The sequence below is a fragment of the Sus scrofa genome, chromosome 6 (assembly GCF_054392235.1).
Source record: "Sus scrofa isolate SSC_HxYL_T2T_F1_AM1 chromosome 6, Sscrofa_HxYL_maternal_Yorkshire_Landrace_v2.0, whole genome shotgun sequence".
NCBI classification, from domain to species: Eukaryota; Metazoa; Chordata; class Mammalia; order Artiodactyla; family Suidae; genus Sus; species Sus scrofa.
In genome coordinates, this window is record NC_139388.1 from 157,304,582 (window position 1) to 157,323,016 (window position 18,435).

General features: G+C 41.3%; 1 protein-coding gene across 45 annotated transcripts in view; it reads right to left on the reverse strand.

Moving 5' to 3' along the window:
- The window catches only part of FGGY (FGGY carbohydrate kinase domain containing), a 459,774-nt gene that overhangs the window by 129,695 nt on the left and 311,644 nt on the right, over nucleotides 1-18,435 (reverse strand). For all 45 annotated transcript variants that reach the window (XR_014808145.1, XR_014808144.1, XM_084964952.1 and 42 more), the window contains one exon: nucleotides 8,621-8,682. Coding sequence is in view for 43 of the 45 variants with exons in the window: in XM_084964952.1 (XP_084821078.1) it covers nucleotides 8,621-8,682 (62 nt within the window). In the remaining 2 variants the exon portion in view is untranslated. The remainder of the gene's footprint in view (nucleotides 1-8,620; nucleotides 8,683-18,435) is intronic.

Here is an 18,435-nt window from a genome sequence, read left to right on the forward strand (position 1 = left end):
TTAAGGATCTGTGGTGTAGGTCACAGACATGGCTTGGATCCTGGGTTGCTGTGGCTGTGGCACAGGCTGGCTCTGAAGCTCTAATTAGACCCCTGAGCCTGGGAACTTTCATATGCTTTGGATGCGGCCGAGAAAAATAAAAATAGAAAGATCAAGCATAAACTTTCTTGTCTGTCACAGATGCTCTTCATTATCTAGCTCTCCCTACATTGCACCATGTTCCAGATAGGTCTTCCATTCTTCCTCCCTCTTCGCCCCTGCACACATCATGTTCTAGTGACACTAAACTACTTCCAATTTTTTAAAATATGCACGTCTTAACCTCTGAATGTTTGCCTAGTCTTCTCCCTCTTGCCTAGACTTCTCTTTCTAACCTTCTTTACCTACCTATGTCAATCATTGCTCTAAACTCATCTTTAAAAAAAAATTAAATTGACGTATAGTTGATTTGAAATGCTATGTTAGTTTCTGGTATAGAGCAAAGTGATTCAGTTATACATATATATATTTATATTTTTTCAGATTCTTTTTCATTATAGTTTATTACGAGGTATTGAATATAGCTCCCTGTATTCTACAGTAGGTCCTTGTTGTTTATTTATTTTATATACAGTAGTTAGTATCCGCTAATCCCAACCTCCTAATTTATACACCCCCCAACACCCTTCCCATTTGGTAACCTTTGGTGTTCTTCCCTTCTGCTCTTCACATGGTTAGAATCATTTTCATCCTTCAGATCTTAACTGTGCCTCCATCACTCAGGGCTTCCCTGACCACCTCACCTAAATGGGGTTTTCCTGATATTCTATCACTGTACTCTGTTAGTTTCTTCATACCAAGTTTGGTCACCACAGACTTATTTATGGGTCTAGTTACTTGTTAACTGCCTACGGCCTCCTCTGGACTTTAAGCTTCATGAAGGCAGACCATCATCAAAATTCAGCAAAGAACTTAGTACATAGTACCATTCAAGAGTATTCATCAAATGAATGAATGGCCTTTCCTCCACTGTATGATAATTGCCTCTTCCTTTTATCTATATCCATCTCTGGAATCTGAATTCCTTCTGGGAAAGAGTCGCATCTTATTCATCCTACCAGATGCTCAACACAGTTACTGAAGTGTAGAATGAATCCCACATAGACTATGAGAGGTTGTTTTTATGTCTACATCTCATTGCAGCACAGGGCTGCCAAAGAATAGATCTTTGCAGTCATATGGACATGACCTTCCAGGCTTGCCTGTGTATCTCACAGAAGAGGGCGAGAAGAGAGACAAGCATCTTGTGAAAATCCCCCTCCAATTCCACCCATGTGCCAAGCACTATGCTGGGTTAGAGCTAATCTACTGAGAGGCAGATGATAAAAAATTGATTTCCTAAGTCAGCAGAGCTCTCAGATTTCTTGAGAGAACCCCCATGCCCTGAACCCCCATGTCCTGGTATGTAGAATAGAAGTCAAAGAAAGTCTTCTGTCTACTGAGAAAACATATCCAGCTTCTGTTTACCTAGAAAACTTTTCTCATCCAAGAGCCATCAAGAATTTACTGATCATCCTGGCACTGTCTAGGGATTAAAGGTATTAATATCATCACCCTGATTCTATGACTGTCCTAGCTCAGGGGAGCCTAAGCAAATACTCGCTGGCAGACTGGCAGCCCCAGTTATCAGACTGAGGAACCAAGGTTGAAGAAGCCATAAAGGCTTAGGGAGCAATTTAAGAACACAACAGTAAAATGGACAGTGAGAACCATGTTTAAAGTCCCTATGACACTCAATTCCTTACACAAAATTAAATGAGATAATATAGAGAAAACCACCACTAAGCACAGGGCTAGGCACATTGAAAACTCTTGGTTCTTGGCCTTTCTTTCTCCTTTTCTTGCTCCAGGGGGATTCATAAAGATTTTAACGGGAAGCATTAGATATACCCTGAGATTGAGCATATGGTGGGGGGGTGGGGGAAGAGGGGGGGAACACTATATTTTAAAAAAGTGATCCTCAGTGGGATTATGGAAATCACGGAAGCAAAAGAAGTTTCCGGAATAAGTCAGGTCAAGCAAAAATTTATTTCCCTCAAAGGAATAACCAAAAAACCCAGGGAAAGTGGGAGAAAAGAAAGATCGGGAGAGAGGATGTGAATTAGTGGAACTTCATGCTCGTACCCCTGAGACCAGAAGCAGAATCACAATGAGACATGGTCACTGCAGCAGTGACTGCTGCAGAAGTAGCTCAGAATGGGCTGGACTTCTCTGTCTACAGTCTTACTCCTCCACTAGACTATAAGCCTGCTGAGATCAGGGGCTACGTCTTCCACTGACCCTCCCTTTCCACCAAAGGTCTGACTTGCTACCCACAGAGCAGCCGTAGTAATCCTTTTAAAAGGTAAATCTGATCGTGTCTTTCCCCGGCTTAAAAACTAAAATCCTGAATAAAGTCCAGTGGTCTTAGAGCTTTCTACAATGTCTGCATTTCTACATGACCTTGGCTAAATTTCAGCTCGCATGCGTTCCCCCATTCCCTCCCACATTGATCCAGCCATGGTGCCCTTTACAAAGCCCACTGAGCCGGCCAAACTGGCTGCTGCCTCCGGGCCTTGGGACTTGCTGTTCCTACAAAGGGATCTTCCCCATATAACCATGGCTTGTTCCCTCTCTTCATACAGAGTCCTATCTGAGTGTCACCTCACCAAGGTTGGCTTCCCCACCAGAAACGGCTCCTATCCATCACCCTAACACCTCTCGTTCTTCTTACTCATCTCTATTTTTCTTTAGAATGCTTACCAGTAAATTCCTGGAGTATGTGCTCTCTCTCAAACTCTGTCTCTGTTTCTACACACACATGTATATATGTGTTTATGTGTATGTTCAAGAGCATAGTTTCCATGAAAACAGGATTTTTTTTTTCTTTCGGCTTTGTTAGCTGTTGTACCATAAATGCTCATACGACACTTATCAGAGAGACAGAGGACCTTTTTAAAATTTTTTTAAGATTTTTATTTTTTCTATTATAGTTGATTTATAATGTTCTATCAATTTCTGCTATACAGCAAAGTGACCCACTCATATATATATATCTATATATATATAGATATATATATACATGTGTGTGTATATCTATCTATCTATCTATATATACATATGCATATGTGTGTGTGTATATACACACATTCTTTTTCCTCACATTATCCTTTCACGATGTTCCATGACAAGTGGCCGGATCTAGTCCCCTGTGTGCTGCAACCTTGAATTCAGCACTTGTGGATTATGCCAACATCTTCTCACTAAACTGACATCACCACAAACACATTCTGAAACACTGGTGAGGTTCTTTAAGAGGAGTAAGACAATAATGGGCAGTTTAGAGGAAAAGAACTGATGTTATGATCAATGTATGACAATCTCTGGCTAAGGAGTAAAATATCTGTACATTCAACCCCACAGAAAGAGGGGCTCTGGTTGCCATTTATAAGCATGGCTACATCTAGGTTATTGTTTACTTAATTCATAAGTTCCAACACATTTCTGCTCAGGATGAAGCCTAGAAGGATTATGGTGAATCAAGAGTATAAAATACTAAAGCAGTTTATCAACATTTGTTTCTATAGTTTCAAACAGGATTTGCTGATGCTAAGCACTGCTGTTTTCAGACAGCCCCGAGTCATACCAAAAGAGGCATATGGTTTTTGATTCCAAGGGATTTGCTATCCCTTCCAAAGAGCCAATTTCCCTTAATAACAACTATGCCTATTTCTCTCTAATACCTGAAGTGCAATGGGTGCTATAGTCCGTTTATAGAGCCCATAAGATACAGACACATTTTCCTTTGCAAGACAATAGAAGAAGGTTGGGAGGGAAAAGAATAAGCATTGAATGCCTACTAAGTATATGAGCTGGAGATAAAATTTGAGACTTGTCTAAATACAAAAAGAAACGAAGCTAAGAATGTAGATGGGATCATGGAAGAGACCACAAAGAGAGAAGAGGTCCGAGAGTTCCTGTCGTTGCTCAGCGGTTAACGAACCTGACCAGGATCCCTGAGGATATGGGTTCAATCCCTGATCTTGCTCAGTGGGTTAAGGATCTGGCATTGCTGTGGGCTGTGGTGTAGGCTGCAGACGAGGCTCAGATCCCACATTGCTGTGGCTGTGGTATAGGCTGGCAGCTGTAGCTCCGATTTGACCCTAGCCTGGGAGCCTCCATGTGCCGGGGGGAGTGCAGCCCTAAAAAGCATAAAAAAAAAAAGTGAGAAGAGGTCCAAGAATGTAGCTGTGATGAACTTTGATGTTAGTGATTACGAACAGGACCATGAGCTTGAAAAGAACAAGAAGGAGTCAGAAATGCAGAAGGAAAACTGCACGTGGGTGACTATCCTCCTTAGGTGACCCATGCAGCTGAGAGCTCCAGGAAGGGGACTTGATGACGTGATGTGGTTGCTGAGGACCTTAACACCACGTTTCAGGGGCCAGTGGTGACAGAATTCAAAGTGGAGTGGGCAAAGGAGGAAACTGACCAAGAGCACAGGCAATGCTTTGGAGAAACTTAACTCCAAAGAGAAGAAAAAACACAGGGAAGTAGTTGAAAGAGGGGATGGCGTTAGCTGGCATGTGAATAGAAGTTGGATTTAAATCTAATCTGACTTTAAGACTGAATTCTATAAATTGCTGATTCTGGACCACCCCAGGCTGCTGTTTCTCGGAGTATGCATGCTAATCCATAAATCCTTTTATTCCCATTTTCAATAAAAAGTACTCACATGAGGTTCAGCCGTAGCAGAAAGTTCTGGAAATTTTGAGCATCTCATAGTAAAGTCTAAATTATCTGTTACTTTTTTTGGGGGGGTCTTTTTAGCCTACACCCACAGCATATGGAACCTTCCAGGCTAGGGGTTGAATTGGAGCTACAGCTGCTGGCCTACACCACAGCCACAGCAATGCCAGATCTAAGCAGTATCTGTGACCTACACCACAGCTCATGGCAACGCTGGATCCTTAACCCACTGAGTGAGGCCAGGGGCTGAACCTGCTTCCTCATGGATGCTAGTTGGGTTCATTACTGCCGAGCCACAATGGGAACTCCTATCTGTTACGTTTGTGTTGAGATTTAAGATCTTCAGAGATTGGCACTGCCATGATCTACTTTCATCCTCCTGACACCAGGAAAATGGGCTAACCAGGGTGGTATGACTGTCATTTTGAGGGTGAGGTTACAAGTCACCGAGACATGTGTGGCAGGATTAGTACAAGAAGCCAAGACCTCCCATTCCCTCTCCAGTGTTCTTGCTTCTCCATAAGAAGGTGAGCAGGTTATGGTGACTGACACCTGCTGCCTCACCCTAGAGCAATCACCTCCAAAGTGTCTCCTCTTTTATACTCATTAGCAACAGTTGAAGTAGTAGTAGCAGGATGGTTGTTGTCACTGTCACTACATAGTTCACAAAGCCTTTCCAAATATACCACCTTATTAAACTCAAATTCTCAGAGGTATCCACGGCTGGTTCTCTCATTCCTCCTATTCCATGTTCTGACTAGGAAACTAAGGTTCACACACTGATGCCTGTGGGGGCTGGGATTTGAACCCAGACCTCTGAACTCTAAGTCAGAACTCGTTTCTTTGGATTAGTGGTTTTTAAATGCTAGGTTTAAAGGACCTTCAAGAATCTGATAATAGCTATGGCCCCTCTCCCCAGAAATATATGCATAAGTACAGAATCAATAAAACGCTGCACACAAACAAGGACTTCTCTGATGACCTGAGTTTAGGCGTCCCTGCTCTAGCTTATGTGGTCTCTGAGACAACTAAAGTGCTAGTTGACTGGATATACGGTGTGGTCCCTTCAGACAGTAACTAGAGACTCCTAGAAGGCGAAGCTTATGAAGCCTTTCTTATACTCTCTGTGGGGGTCAATCCCCCTCCTCTCACCCTGATGACACACTGGTTATATCCTAGCACATGATGCACTTCATTTGCTCTGGGAAGGTGTGCTTCCCCCAAGAATATCCATCCCCTGGTGGAAAGGAAAGGTCCATACAAGTAACAACAACGACTTTGATCACTACCCCTACCATCTGCTACATACACATTACAGCCCGACAACTGCCGCCATGTACCAGACACTATTGAAATTCATTTAATTTTCTCAACAACCTTGTGTACCATTATAATTTTCCCACACAGTGAAGTACAAAGACACAATGAGGTTAAGTACATTGCCCATTAGAGGTGAGGCTGAGACAGGCAGTTGGGCTCCAGAATCTATACCTTGGACTAGGCTGCCTTTTGCCAAGTATCTGCTACCTGGATGGGCTGTCTCTGATAATATTATAAAATATTTTGTTTTTGTTAAAAAGCCCAACAAGGAAGCATTATTATCACAAAAATCATTTATTTACTATTTTTTGAACTTTTTTACTTCAAAATAATTTTAGATTTACAGAGAAGATGCAAAAATAGTATGCAGACTTCCCTTATACTCCTCATCTAAGAAATCAAAATAAATATAATATTATTTCTACTCTACATACTTACTTAATTGTGACAATTTTCCCCACTAATGTCCTTTTTTTCTGGCCAAGGATCTAAGTGATAATCATACATTGTTTCTAGATGTAGTAGGTCTTCAGGCTCCTTGAATCTGGGGCAGTTCTTAAAATTTCATAACTTTTGAAGCAGATTGGCTAATAATTTTGTAGAATGTCCCTCAATTTGGGTTTGCACGATGTTTTCTCATGTCTACACTGAGGTTATGCACTTTTGGCAAAAACATTACAAAAATGATGCTGTGTCCTTCTCAGTGCATCATAAAAAGAGGTCCATCATGTTGATGTAACTTATTGCCAGTATTGTTAATTTTGATCACTTGGGTAAGGTGTTGTTTGCCAGATTTCTTCATGGTGAAGTTAGCTATTTTTCCTTTTATATTAATAAGTATCTTGTGGTGAGATACTATCTGATCATGCAAAAACCAGGCTTCATGTCATATTCTCACTCACTCATTTTAGAATCCATTGGTGATTCTTGCCTACAGCAATTATTATGGTTGTGTTTGCCTAATAATGGTTTTCTATTTCCATTACTTCCTCTACAGTTATAGATTTTAATTGAATTATCCTTACAGTGGACAGCAAGTTCTGTGCTTTCTTCAATTATTTACTTATAATAGTAGGGTACCATGGAGATATTTTATAAAAATCATCATTACTTTTTTCTGTTGGTCAAATGGTCCATGATTAGGCCACTGAGAGCCTGTTAAAGCTGGTGTCCATGTAATTCAACAATTCCTTTTCAAGCCTTCCCTTACATTCTGGCACCACAAAATGTGCATGTATTTTCCTTGCCCTAGTCCTGCAACTCACCATTTTTCCAACAAGTCCTGATAACTTTTATTGAAGAATAAAGAGACCCAAACCAGGGTGCTAGGCGTACACATTGCTACTAGGGTGTCACTGTTGAAGCCATCTCAGCAGAGAGAGCAAGGGGATAGATACAGCACATATATCATTAAAAACCACAAGTTGATTCTGATAACTCTGATTGATACCCATTACGATCGAGTTCATTCTAACCTTCCCCTTTTCCTACGCATGGGAAACCTGGCTCTTATTATCCACAACACATTTATTTATTTGCTCAAGTGTAGTATACACATAAAGGATCTTAAGAATAGCTAACCCATATCACAAAAAGACAAATTTAGTAATTAGAGTATAATACTTATGTAGTTATCTTTATCTTTAGCCACAGAGCATACTCTCAAAATATTCTTTCCCAAAGCAAATTAGGTTAGTTCTTTTTTCCCCCCAAACTCCCTTTAGTGTGATGGTGCCATTTATTATGAATACAAAAGGTTCATTTATTACTGTTTGTTTGGTGTTGTATTTCACCCCTACCACACACATCTCTCTATCTCTGTATCTATCCATCTATCCATCCATCTACCTTTCTATTTATTTTCAGAGGGACATGAAGCAACCATGTTTCGAAGAGTGAGATTTATACAGAAATGTGTATTCAGAGAAGGGCCTGTTCCTGTTTCCCCACTATTTCCATCTCATTCCTACCTACATTCCCTCATTAGTTTCTGGTTTCACGTTCCTGTATTTCTCTGGTGGCATAAATAAGTAGATATGCATATATTCTTTTATCACCTTTTTACATGAAAGGGAGCATATGGTAAACACGACTTTATATTCCACTTTTTCCCTTAACAGTGTATCCTGGCAATCACTCCTATCAGCTCCTATCCAGGTTCACAGATGAGGAGATAGACTTAAAGAGGCTGATGAACTTGCTCATGGTCACACACTTACTAAGGAGAAAAACTGGATCTGAACCTAAGATTTGACTCCCAAACCCATGTTCCTTCTTCTACATCAGAGCTTCTCAACCATGGTTGCTGGTATATTTGGGGGCGGGGAGCTCTAGGTTCTTTGTGAGTTGGCTCAGGTTATTTTGAAAATTGACATGCATATGTTCTGGATCATCCAGATGACTGCTTTATAAGCAAGTACTGCTAGGCATTCTCATGGCTCGGAGGGTCTGCCAATCACACAGCTGCCCACAGCGTATGTCCCCCGTGGGGTTGGGCACGAAAAGCTGTAGGGAAGAGAGAGAGAGCTGTTACCTGGCTGTGGCCTTGGCTTGTAGTTCAGGGAAGACGGCATGACCCTGCACCATGTGGTCTATCTGCAAAACAAGAGGGATGGGTGAGTTTTACAGCTTCTCCAGTCTGTGTTTAAGTCAAAAGAAGATATATTAAAATGTCTTGTTTCTTTCAACTCTTTGTCTATAGAGGATCCAAGAATGTTAAAATGCTAACTCAGCAAGAGGGGCTCCATGTGTTCAGAAATCTAGCCTTGCTGAACCAACTGCCAGCCTCTTGGATTTATAAAACAAAGAAGTTGAAAGCGAAAAGCAGCAGAAAATGAAACTCCCAAGGCTGAACTGGTTGCAGCAGGTCGTCTCAGGTCCAAGAATGAGGCTGGACAGAGGAGCGAGAAGGAGGGGGTAACTCAAGATAAATGATAGGGGAGCTGGGTGTTAAAAGCACAGACCCTGTGTCGCATCATTCCCCTTCCTGGTACCCCAGGGTGATGTCGGACCTTGAATTACCGTGTCTTAGGAATGGAGAAGTTGAGTGGAAGAGACTAGGAGGAGGGAGTCCCAGTTTAAACAAACAAAACAAAATTAAAAAAAAAAAAAAAGAGTTTCCCCAGAGCTGTTAAGAGAACCTCCTCATACTGAGAAGTTATCGCAGGGCACACTGGGGATGGAGCTCTCCAAGGACAGAAATGTGAGTTCTGCGGAAAACCACCTTCACATTTGAAATTCCATGTCAGGGATTTATTCCTTAATCTACTTGGTGGCTTTAAACAAAATAATATGTACCAGGCATCAGGGAGAGAAATGTTGCCACACGCCGTTACTCTGCGTGCTAAAACACACCCAACACCGGGCTTGAGTCCCTGAACCTAATCTGTGTATTTTCTCAATGTTTACAGTCTCCAAAACAACCATTCTGACCTACTTATTTTCATTCAAACTACGAACAGATCGGTTATTGCGGCCTCATGGAGACAGTTTCTCTGAGCAGGTCTCCTGAGAGTCGGGACTGTGTAAAAAGGAAGAGACTTTGTTCTGGAGCCTCCAAGGTTCCGTCTGGGTTCTGGCTCTGATACTGACTAGTTGTGTGATTTTGTACAAGTCACTGAACTGCTCTGAGCCTCAATAATCCCCTCTCCCCTATCCCAGTTTCCTTTTAAAGTAGGATTTCTGGGACTTAAAGAGTGTCTACCATAATGCCAACAACAGTGTAAGTGATGTCACCTAAAATGTATTGACTCATTTACCAGATATAGTAAACTAAGCATGTTACATACATCATCTTGTTTATTCCTGACAATACTCTGGTGAAGAAGATACTATTCTTCTTATTCATGAAGATGAGAAAACTAGGACTGAAAGAGGAAAGTAACTTCTTTTAAGGTCACATGGGAGTAAGTAACAGATCAGAGTCTCAAACTGAGGAAACTCTGTATCTGAAGTCCTTATTCTTTTTTTTTTGTCTTTTGTCTTTTTAGGGCGGCACCCTCGGCATATGGAGGTTCCCAGGCTAGGGGTCCAATCAGAGCTGTAGCTGCTGGCCTTCGCCAGAGCCATAGCAACGAGGCATCCAAGCCTTGTCTGCAACCTACACCATAGCTCACAGCAATGCCGGATCCTTAACCCACTGATCGAGGCCAGGGATCGAACCCACAACCTCAGGGTTTCTAGTCGGATTCGTTAACCACTGAGCCACAACGGGAACGCCTGGTCCTTATTCTTAATTACTATGTCACACTGTCTACTGAGTTCCCAGGCATAGGTTGTTGAATTCCACTGGTGTAGTGCTGCAGAAATATTTCAAAACAGTACCAAAGCAACTGGTCATTTCCATGGAAAGAACATCATGCAAGTTTTGAATATTTACTTCCTAAAGGTTCAGTGTGGGGTTACTATAATTAGGCATAGTTGGGACCTTAAAGAGTTTGCAATCTAGCTGGAGCATCAAGATGAACCTACCAGCACCAATAAAGGATAATCAAACCATTACTTGATTTGATGCTGATTTCTGTGGAAAGCATTTTAGGAGTTCAGGGAAGAGAGATTTATTTTTTTAATTTTTACAATTTTTTATTAAACTTTAGTTGATTTACAGTGTTATGACAATTTCTGCTGTGACAGCGCATATATATATATACACACACACACACACACTTTTTCTTATACTATCTTTCATCAGGGTCTATCCCAAGATAGCAGATATAGTTCCCTGTGCTGTACAGCAGGACCTTGTTGCATATTCATTCTAATGGTAATAGTTTGCATCTACTAACCCCCAACTCCCCATGTATTCCGCTCCTTCTCCCGTCCCCCTTGGCAATCACAAGTCTGTCCTCTACATCAGTGAATCAGTTTCTGCTTTGTAGAGAGGTCCATTTGTGTCATATTTTATTTTATTTTTCCTTTTTGTCTTTTAGGGCTGCATCCGTGGCATGTGGAGGTTCCCAGGCTAGAGGTCGAATCAGAGCTGTAGCCACAGGCCTACGATACAGCCACAGCAACTCGGGATCTGAGCCACATCTGTGACCTACACCACAGCTTGAGGCAACGCTGGATCCTTAACCTACTGAGCAAGGCTAGGGATTGAACCCAAGTCTTCATGGAAACTAGTTCGGTTCGTTAAACACTGAGCCACAATGGGAACTCCCATTTGTGTCATATTTGAGATTCCACATATAAGTGAAATCATATGGTATTTGTCTTTCTCTTTCTGACTCCACTTAGTATGAGAATCTCTAGTTGCATCCATGTGGCTATAAATGGCATTATCTCTTTCTTCTTTATGGCTGAGTAGTATTCCATTGTATATATGTACCACATCTTCTTAATCCATTCATCTGTCAGTGCTGTCAATGGACATTTAGGTTCTTTCCATGTCTTGGCAGTTGTGAATAGCGTTGCTATGAACATAGGTGATGAGGTATCTTTTCGAATTGCAGTATTGTCCAGATGTATGGCCAGGAGTGGGATTGCTGGGTCATGTGGTAGTTCTATATTTAGTTTTCTGAGGAACTTCCGTACTGTTCTCCACAGTGATTGTACCAATTTACATTCCCACCAACAGTGTACGAGGGTCTCCTTTTCTCCACACCCTCTCTAGCATTTGTTATTGGTAGACTTATTAACAATGGCCATTCTGACTGGTGTGAGGTGGTACCTCATTGTAGGTTTGATTCATATTTCAGAGAAGAGAGATTTAAATGAGCTTCCCAGAGGAACCTAGCCTGTGTCCCACATGCTCGAAAGCAGTTATTTGGTATTTACTGAATCCTTAAGGCACCGAGGATTGTGACTAGGCTCTGAGATAGAGTAGAAAGCAAGAAATACATATAATACATAGTAGCATAGTTTGGCAATTATTATACAGTTGTGGGGCCTGAGAGGCCAAGAATAGGCAGTTTGGAGAAGTAAAGGGCTGGAGGCAAGGGAGGCCAGAAAGGAGGCCATGACGGGTAAAGATTTGAAGATGGAAAGACAGACCTGGGTACAGACAGTAGGGATACTGGTCCATCCCTGAGCCTGGCATATTGTAGATGCTCAATAACATCCGCTGGATAAATGTAGGATATACGAACCACAGCGGAGGCATACTTCTTGGGAGCATTTACCACACTTCTCATTTGTCCCTATTTGTGTGGGGTTCACACTGGTTAGGCAGTAACTGCTAAATTAGTGAATAAATCAAGTGGTAAAAATATGGATGAATGAGGAGGTTGTGGACAGACAGCAGTTCTGAAAAGTATGATAAGTGATTACAGTTTTACTGAACTGTAGGCCCTAGGAAATTATTCTGATTTGAGAAGCAAAGAAAATTCACCCAGTAGGGTATGAACAACAGGGAGATAACTGGGCACAGGGAGGGGAGGAAAAACAGACAAGGCGCAGAGGCTAATGTTGGGACTACGAGGCCTGGATACCCCAGTCCTTGCTTGATCACAGCATTTATCAAGTGCTTCCATAATCATTAGTTTCTATGCCTGACTCTTAACCTTACACTCTGAGCTCTTTTAAATCCAAAGCCTCATTATTTCCCATGCCTTGGTGTCTACAACAATGGTTGGCCTCTCAAACGAATGAAAGAGACACATTTTGAGGAAACTAAAACACATTTAGTGAGTGAGTAGTTCCAGAATATAAGAAAATCGGAGTCAAAGATGTCTTTGAATTTGGGGGTCTTAGAAAAGGAAATGTGGTCACATTAATCATGTCTTTTGATTTTCTGTATTTATGATGCTTTGGTACTCAGGGCCCTACTGACCCTGGTGAGACTGCCCCTTCCAGGGCTAGCCATTTCCTAGAGATATGAAAGAACTCAACTGGCCTGGGTGCATACCTTTCATGTGCAGACTAACTAATCCAGAGCCCAGCTCCTCATCACTTCCTCCATAGGCCGCTATTTCCCTGCTCTAACCTCCCCAGAGCCAGGGACCAGTCAGGGAGGGACAACCCTGGTGCTTCCCATCTGGCCCTCCATGGAGTGGCCAGCCCCTTCTTCTTGAGAACCAGCAGTAACAAACTATCCTTTCAATGGCAGTCATCTCTTATCTGCTGGCCTCATCACACTTGAATAATAATAAAATATACATTTTAAAACAGTACCTAGGGACTTCCTACCGTGGCTCAGTGGTAACAAATCTGACTAGTATCCATGAGGATCCAGTTCAATCCCTGGCATTGCTCAGTGGGTTAAGGATTCAGCATTGCCATGAGCTGTGGTGTAGGTCGCAGATGTGGCTTGGATCCCACGTTGCTGAGGCTGTGGTGTAAGCCAGCAGCTACAGTTCCAAGTCAACCCCTAGTCTGGGAACTTCCATATGCTGTGGGTGTGGCCCTAAACAAACAAACAAATAAATAAAACAGTAGGTAAAACATGGGCCTTGAAAACAGACTTAGGTTCAAACTCATGGTGATACTGAAGTTCTCTGCTACCTAAGAAAATGTACTTGACCTCTTCTCTACAACTGTAAAATGGGGATAATAATATTTGCTTTTAGGGAGGGATGTGTTGAAATGCCTGATATATAGGTGGTTTTCAGTTCACCACACTTTATCATTAAAGAGAAGGGGGGAGTTCCCACTGTGGTGCAGCAGAGTAAGGATCCACAGAGCCTCTACAGCAGCTCAGGTTGCAGCTGTGGTTACAGTTCGATACCTGGCCAAGGAACTTCCATATGCCAGCAGTGCAGCAGCCACCAAAAAATTTAAAAAGTAAGAGAATAGGACACCACCGAAATGGTAGAAATGGTTGGAAGAACGGGATCTTAAAAAGTTAGCTACACGTTTTGTTTTTCCACAGCATCTGATGGTAAAGACCCACCCAGGTTAGTAAAGAAGGAGCCAGTTTGTGAAATAACAGAGCACTCACTTCGAAAGCCTGGAATGCCTGTTCCAAAGGTTAACCTTTCTACTTCAGTTCTGTTCTCTAATGCATTTAGCTCGGTATAGAAGATCACAGTGTCCCCTTTAGTGGTTATTGGTTTCCCAGTGAAATAACCAGTTTTACCACAATAACTATATTTGCCAAGCAGCTGCCTTCGAAATACACAGCCAGTGCTATCCTAACTCTATGACTGTTTTCTTGTTTCCTCCATCTTCTAGCAGCTCTGAAAGCTGACAGCTGTACACGTAGGCAGGAAAGGCTACAAACTGGATGGGTAGGAAGCTTAAGTTGGGTGGAGCCAGATCTTCCTCAGAATGGAGGTCAGGTCAGGATCAAGAGGAAAAGGCCATTTTACAGTATACAACTGTAATTGTTTTGCTTTTTATTTTATTTATTTATTATTTTTTTTTTGGTGTTCCCTTATAAAGGTGGCCTCTGCATTTGGAACATGGGAAAAATGCAATACAGTATATAATACAGAGATCATATGCAGGTAGTATGAGGTGGCATTTGGCTCACAGGTACATTTTATTTATTGTATCCAAATAAAATAATGTTATATAATGTTTCTAAAAATGAGCCAATATTTGAAAATTGGGAGATTCACTTAAAGGCCAGATTTCTGTTTTCTCTTGAAGAACTGATGAATTTAAAGCCTCGAGTCACCCATATTCCCTCCTGACAAGAGTCAGCTGGACCTGACCAGTGACTGATCCCTTCGGATAGGGCTGCAGCCTCTAGTCTGTGATTTGCCCGGCTACTCCCTATCAGCCCCCAACAACAGACACTGGATTTCATCAGTTTATCGTTGTGAGAGTGCTAGTATTTCAGTTGCAGTAGAAATCTATTTTCTATGCCCATCTCTCTGTCAAGGACGCAACATGGAACTCAACCCGAGAGTGCTGTGAGCTAAAAGAGAAACTTCTCCATAGAAGTAAAAAATCTCTCTCTGCCTAGTCTATTTATTCATTTATGCTGCCTGTGTGACTCCTTTAAGCATCTGAGGTTTTTTGCTTTTGTTTGTCTTTTTAGGGCCCCACCCGTGGCAGATAGAAGTTCTCAAGCTGGGGGTCAAATTGGAGCTGCAGGTGCTAGCCTACGCCACAGCCACAGCAACACCAGATCCTTAATCCACTGGGCAAGGCCAGGGATTGAACCCACATCCTCACGGACACTATGTAAGGTTCTTAACCCACTGAGCCACAAGGGAACTCCAGCATTTGAATTTTTGACCCTTGCTATAGCAGAGAAAAGGCAGACAAGGAACTTCTAAGACCTGAGCTGAGGTTTGGCTTAAGGCATGACCATTTCTCATTCTCTCTCTAAACCATTCAATAAATTAATATAACGAAGAGCCAAGACTTTGTAAAATTACATAGAGAATTGTACCGCCTGAGATATCAAAACTGTTGGCAGGGAGCTTACAGGCAAGAAAAACACATTACAAAGGCAAATTGAACATTTAAGAATTTTAGGTTCTATGATCATTTTGCTAAGACAAAGCCGTCTTATTGCATGACGTATTTTTCCTCTATTAAAATCAGTTTTACGTATTAGTCTTTTCCTTGCTTGACAGATAATCATTAGGGTCAGAGAAATGTTCATTCCTTGTGACCACTGCCTCTTTTCCATTTGTATTTACCTGTAATGTCATTTTTTTATCCATGTTATTTCAAGTCTTTACTTACCTGATCTTATCTTAAAGCAAAAGCATGTTACCTGATTTTTCCCAGTTTTGAAATCTCACGAAAATCTAATGAAAGAAGAAAGCCCAATCTAGACAATTTCTTTTATTTTGCTAAAAAGGGCTATGAGTTTCAATACTGAACATTTCCTAGAACAACAAACATTCTAGGAAATGAATGAAAATATAAACTACGCCTTTTTTAAAAAAAACAACCTTAATATTAGCTTTATTAGAATAATTTCTCTTACACATGGATCAATTCTGATTGAATGCAGGGTTAGTTTAGCCAGTTTCATTCACCATCAAAATGGATAGCTTTGTTCATTTTTACAGGTTATTAATTCACCTATTCATGAAACTAGTTTGATATATGGCTACTTTGTGCTAGTTATCATTCTAATAATTCAGGATACAGGAGTTCCCATTGTGGCACAGTGGAAATGAATCCGACTAGTGACCATGAGGTTGCAGATTTGATCCCTGGCCTCGCTCAGTGGGTTAATGATCCGGCGTTGCCATGAGCTGTGGTGTAGGTCGAAGACGTGGCTCAGATCCCACGTTGCTGTGGCTGTGGGGTAGGCCAGCAGCTGTAGTGCCAATTTGACCCTTAGCCTGGTAGCATCCATATGCTGAGGATGCGGCCCTAAAAAGCAAATAAATAAATAAATACATAAATTTTAAAAAATAAATAATTCAGGATCAAAGATAAAGTCATTGCTTGTACAAAGCTCTGCCTATGAAGGGAAAATAGGCATCCAAATAGTCAAATATAGTCTAGAGTGGTAAGGCTCTTTTTAGATTTAATAAATACTGTTTTGGCCATGGTCAGTAAGCACAGGGGATTCAGTAGCAATTAGGACAAGTGTACTTTCTGTGCACATGGAGATTATAATCTACTGAAATATAGAAAGAGTCAACAAATACTTTTACTAATTAAAGACAGTGATTAGTTCTTTGAAGTAAGTAGGTAAGTTACTGTAATCAGACTTTTAGATAGGGGGTTCAGGGAAGACCTGAGGTGAAGTTTAAGCTAAGACATGAAAAGAAGAAAAAAAAAAAAAAAAAAAAAAAAAAAAAAAAAAAAAGGGAGCTTCCACCATGGCGCAGTGGAAACAAATCTGACTAGTATCCATGAGGACCCAGGTTTGATCCCTGGCCTTGCTCAGTGGGTTAAGAATTCAGTGTTGTCATGAGCTGTGGTGTAGGTTGCAGACGTGGCTCGGATCTGGTGTTGCTGTGGCTCTGGTGTAGGCTGGCAGCTGCAGCTCTGATTCAACACCTAGATTTGGAACCTCCGCATGCCTCGGGTGTGGCCCTTAAAAGCCAAAAAAAAAAAAAAAAGGAACAAACAATTTCCAAGTAAAGAGAGTAAGAATAAGATTCTATAGTAGGAAAGAGCTTCATATGTCCTAGGAGTCTAGCAATACTAGACTGGAGTAAGTATGGAGGAACATTGTATAAAATGAAGACAGAGAGGCAGGAAGTGGGACAAATCAAGCAGGTCGGGGCAAAGGCTTTAGATTTTATTCTAAATACAATGAGAAGGCACAGGAAGGTTTCTTAAAACTGAAGCATAGCTGATTTAGAGTACTGTGTTAGTTTCAGGTATATACCATAGTGATTCAGGTGGTTTTTTTTTTTCTGATCATATTCCATTATAAGTTATTATAAGATACTGAATGTAATTCCCTGTGCTGTACAGCAAATTCTTATTGTTGACCTATTTTATGTATGGTAGTTTGTATTTGTTAATCCCATACTCTTTTTTTTTTTTTGGTCTTTTGCCTTTTCTAGGGCCGCTCCTGCGGCATATGGAGGTTCCCAGGCTAGGGGTCTAATTGGAGCTGTAGCCACCCACCTACACCAGAGCCACAGCAACGTGGGATCCGAGCCGTGTCTGTGACCTACACCACAGCTCACGGCAACACTGGATCCTTAAGCCACTGAGCAAGGCCAGAGATCCAACCTGCAACTTCATGGTTCCTAGTCGGATTCGTTAACCACCGAGCCATGACGGCAACTCCATTAATCCCATATTCTTAATTTGTCCCTCCTCTCATCCTTTCCCTTTGGAGCCATAAGATTGCTTTCCATGTTTAGGAGTCTGTTTCTATTTTGTATGTATATTCTTTTGTATTACTTTAATTATTTATTTATTTATGTCTGTACCCCTGGCATGCAGAAGTTCCTGTGTCAGGGATTGAACCTACACTCCAGCAGCGACACAAGCCACTGTAGTGACAATACCAGATTCTTAACCTGCTGAGCCACCAAGGAACTCCATTTGTGTTATTTTTTTAGATTCTACATATAAGTGATATAATATAGCATTTATCTTTCTCTGTCTTACTCCACTAAGTAAAACATTTTATATGCCCATATATATTGCTGCAAGATGGCAATATTCCATTATTTTCATGGCAATATTTCATTATATACATGTGTGTGAGTGTATATATATACACATGTATGTGTGTGTGTGTGTGTGTGTGTGTGTGTGTGTGTGTGTGTGCGCGCCAAATGTCTACTGATGGACACTTGGGTGATTTCCATGTCTTGGCTATTATAAATAGTACTGCTATGAACACTGGGATGCATTTGTCTTTTTAAATTAGAGTTTTAATTTTTTTTTCTGGATATATACCCAGTAGTGAGATTGCTGGATCATATAGTAGCTATATTTTTAGTTTTTAAAGAAATTTCCACACTGTTTTCTGTGGCTGCACTAACGTACATTCCCACCAACAGTATATAAGGGTTACCTTTTCTC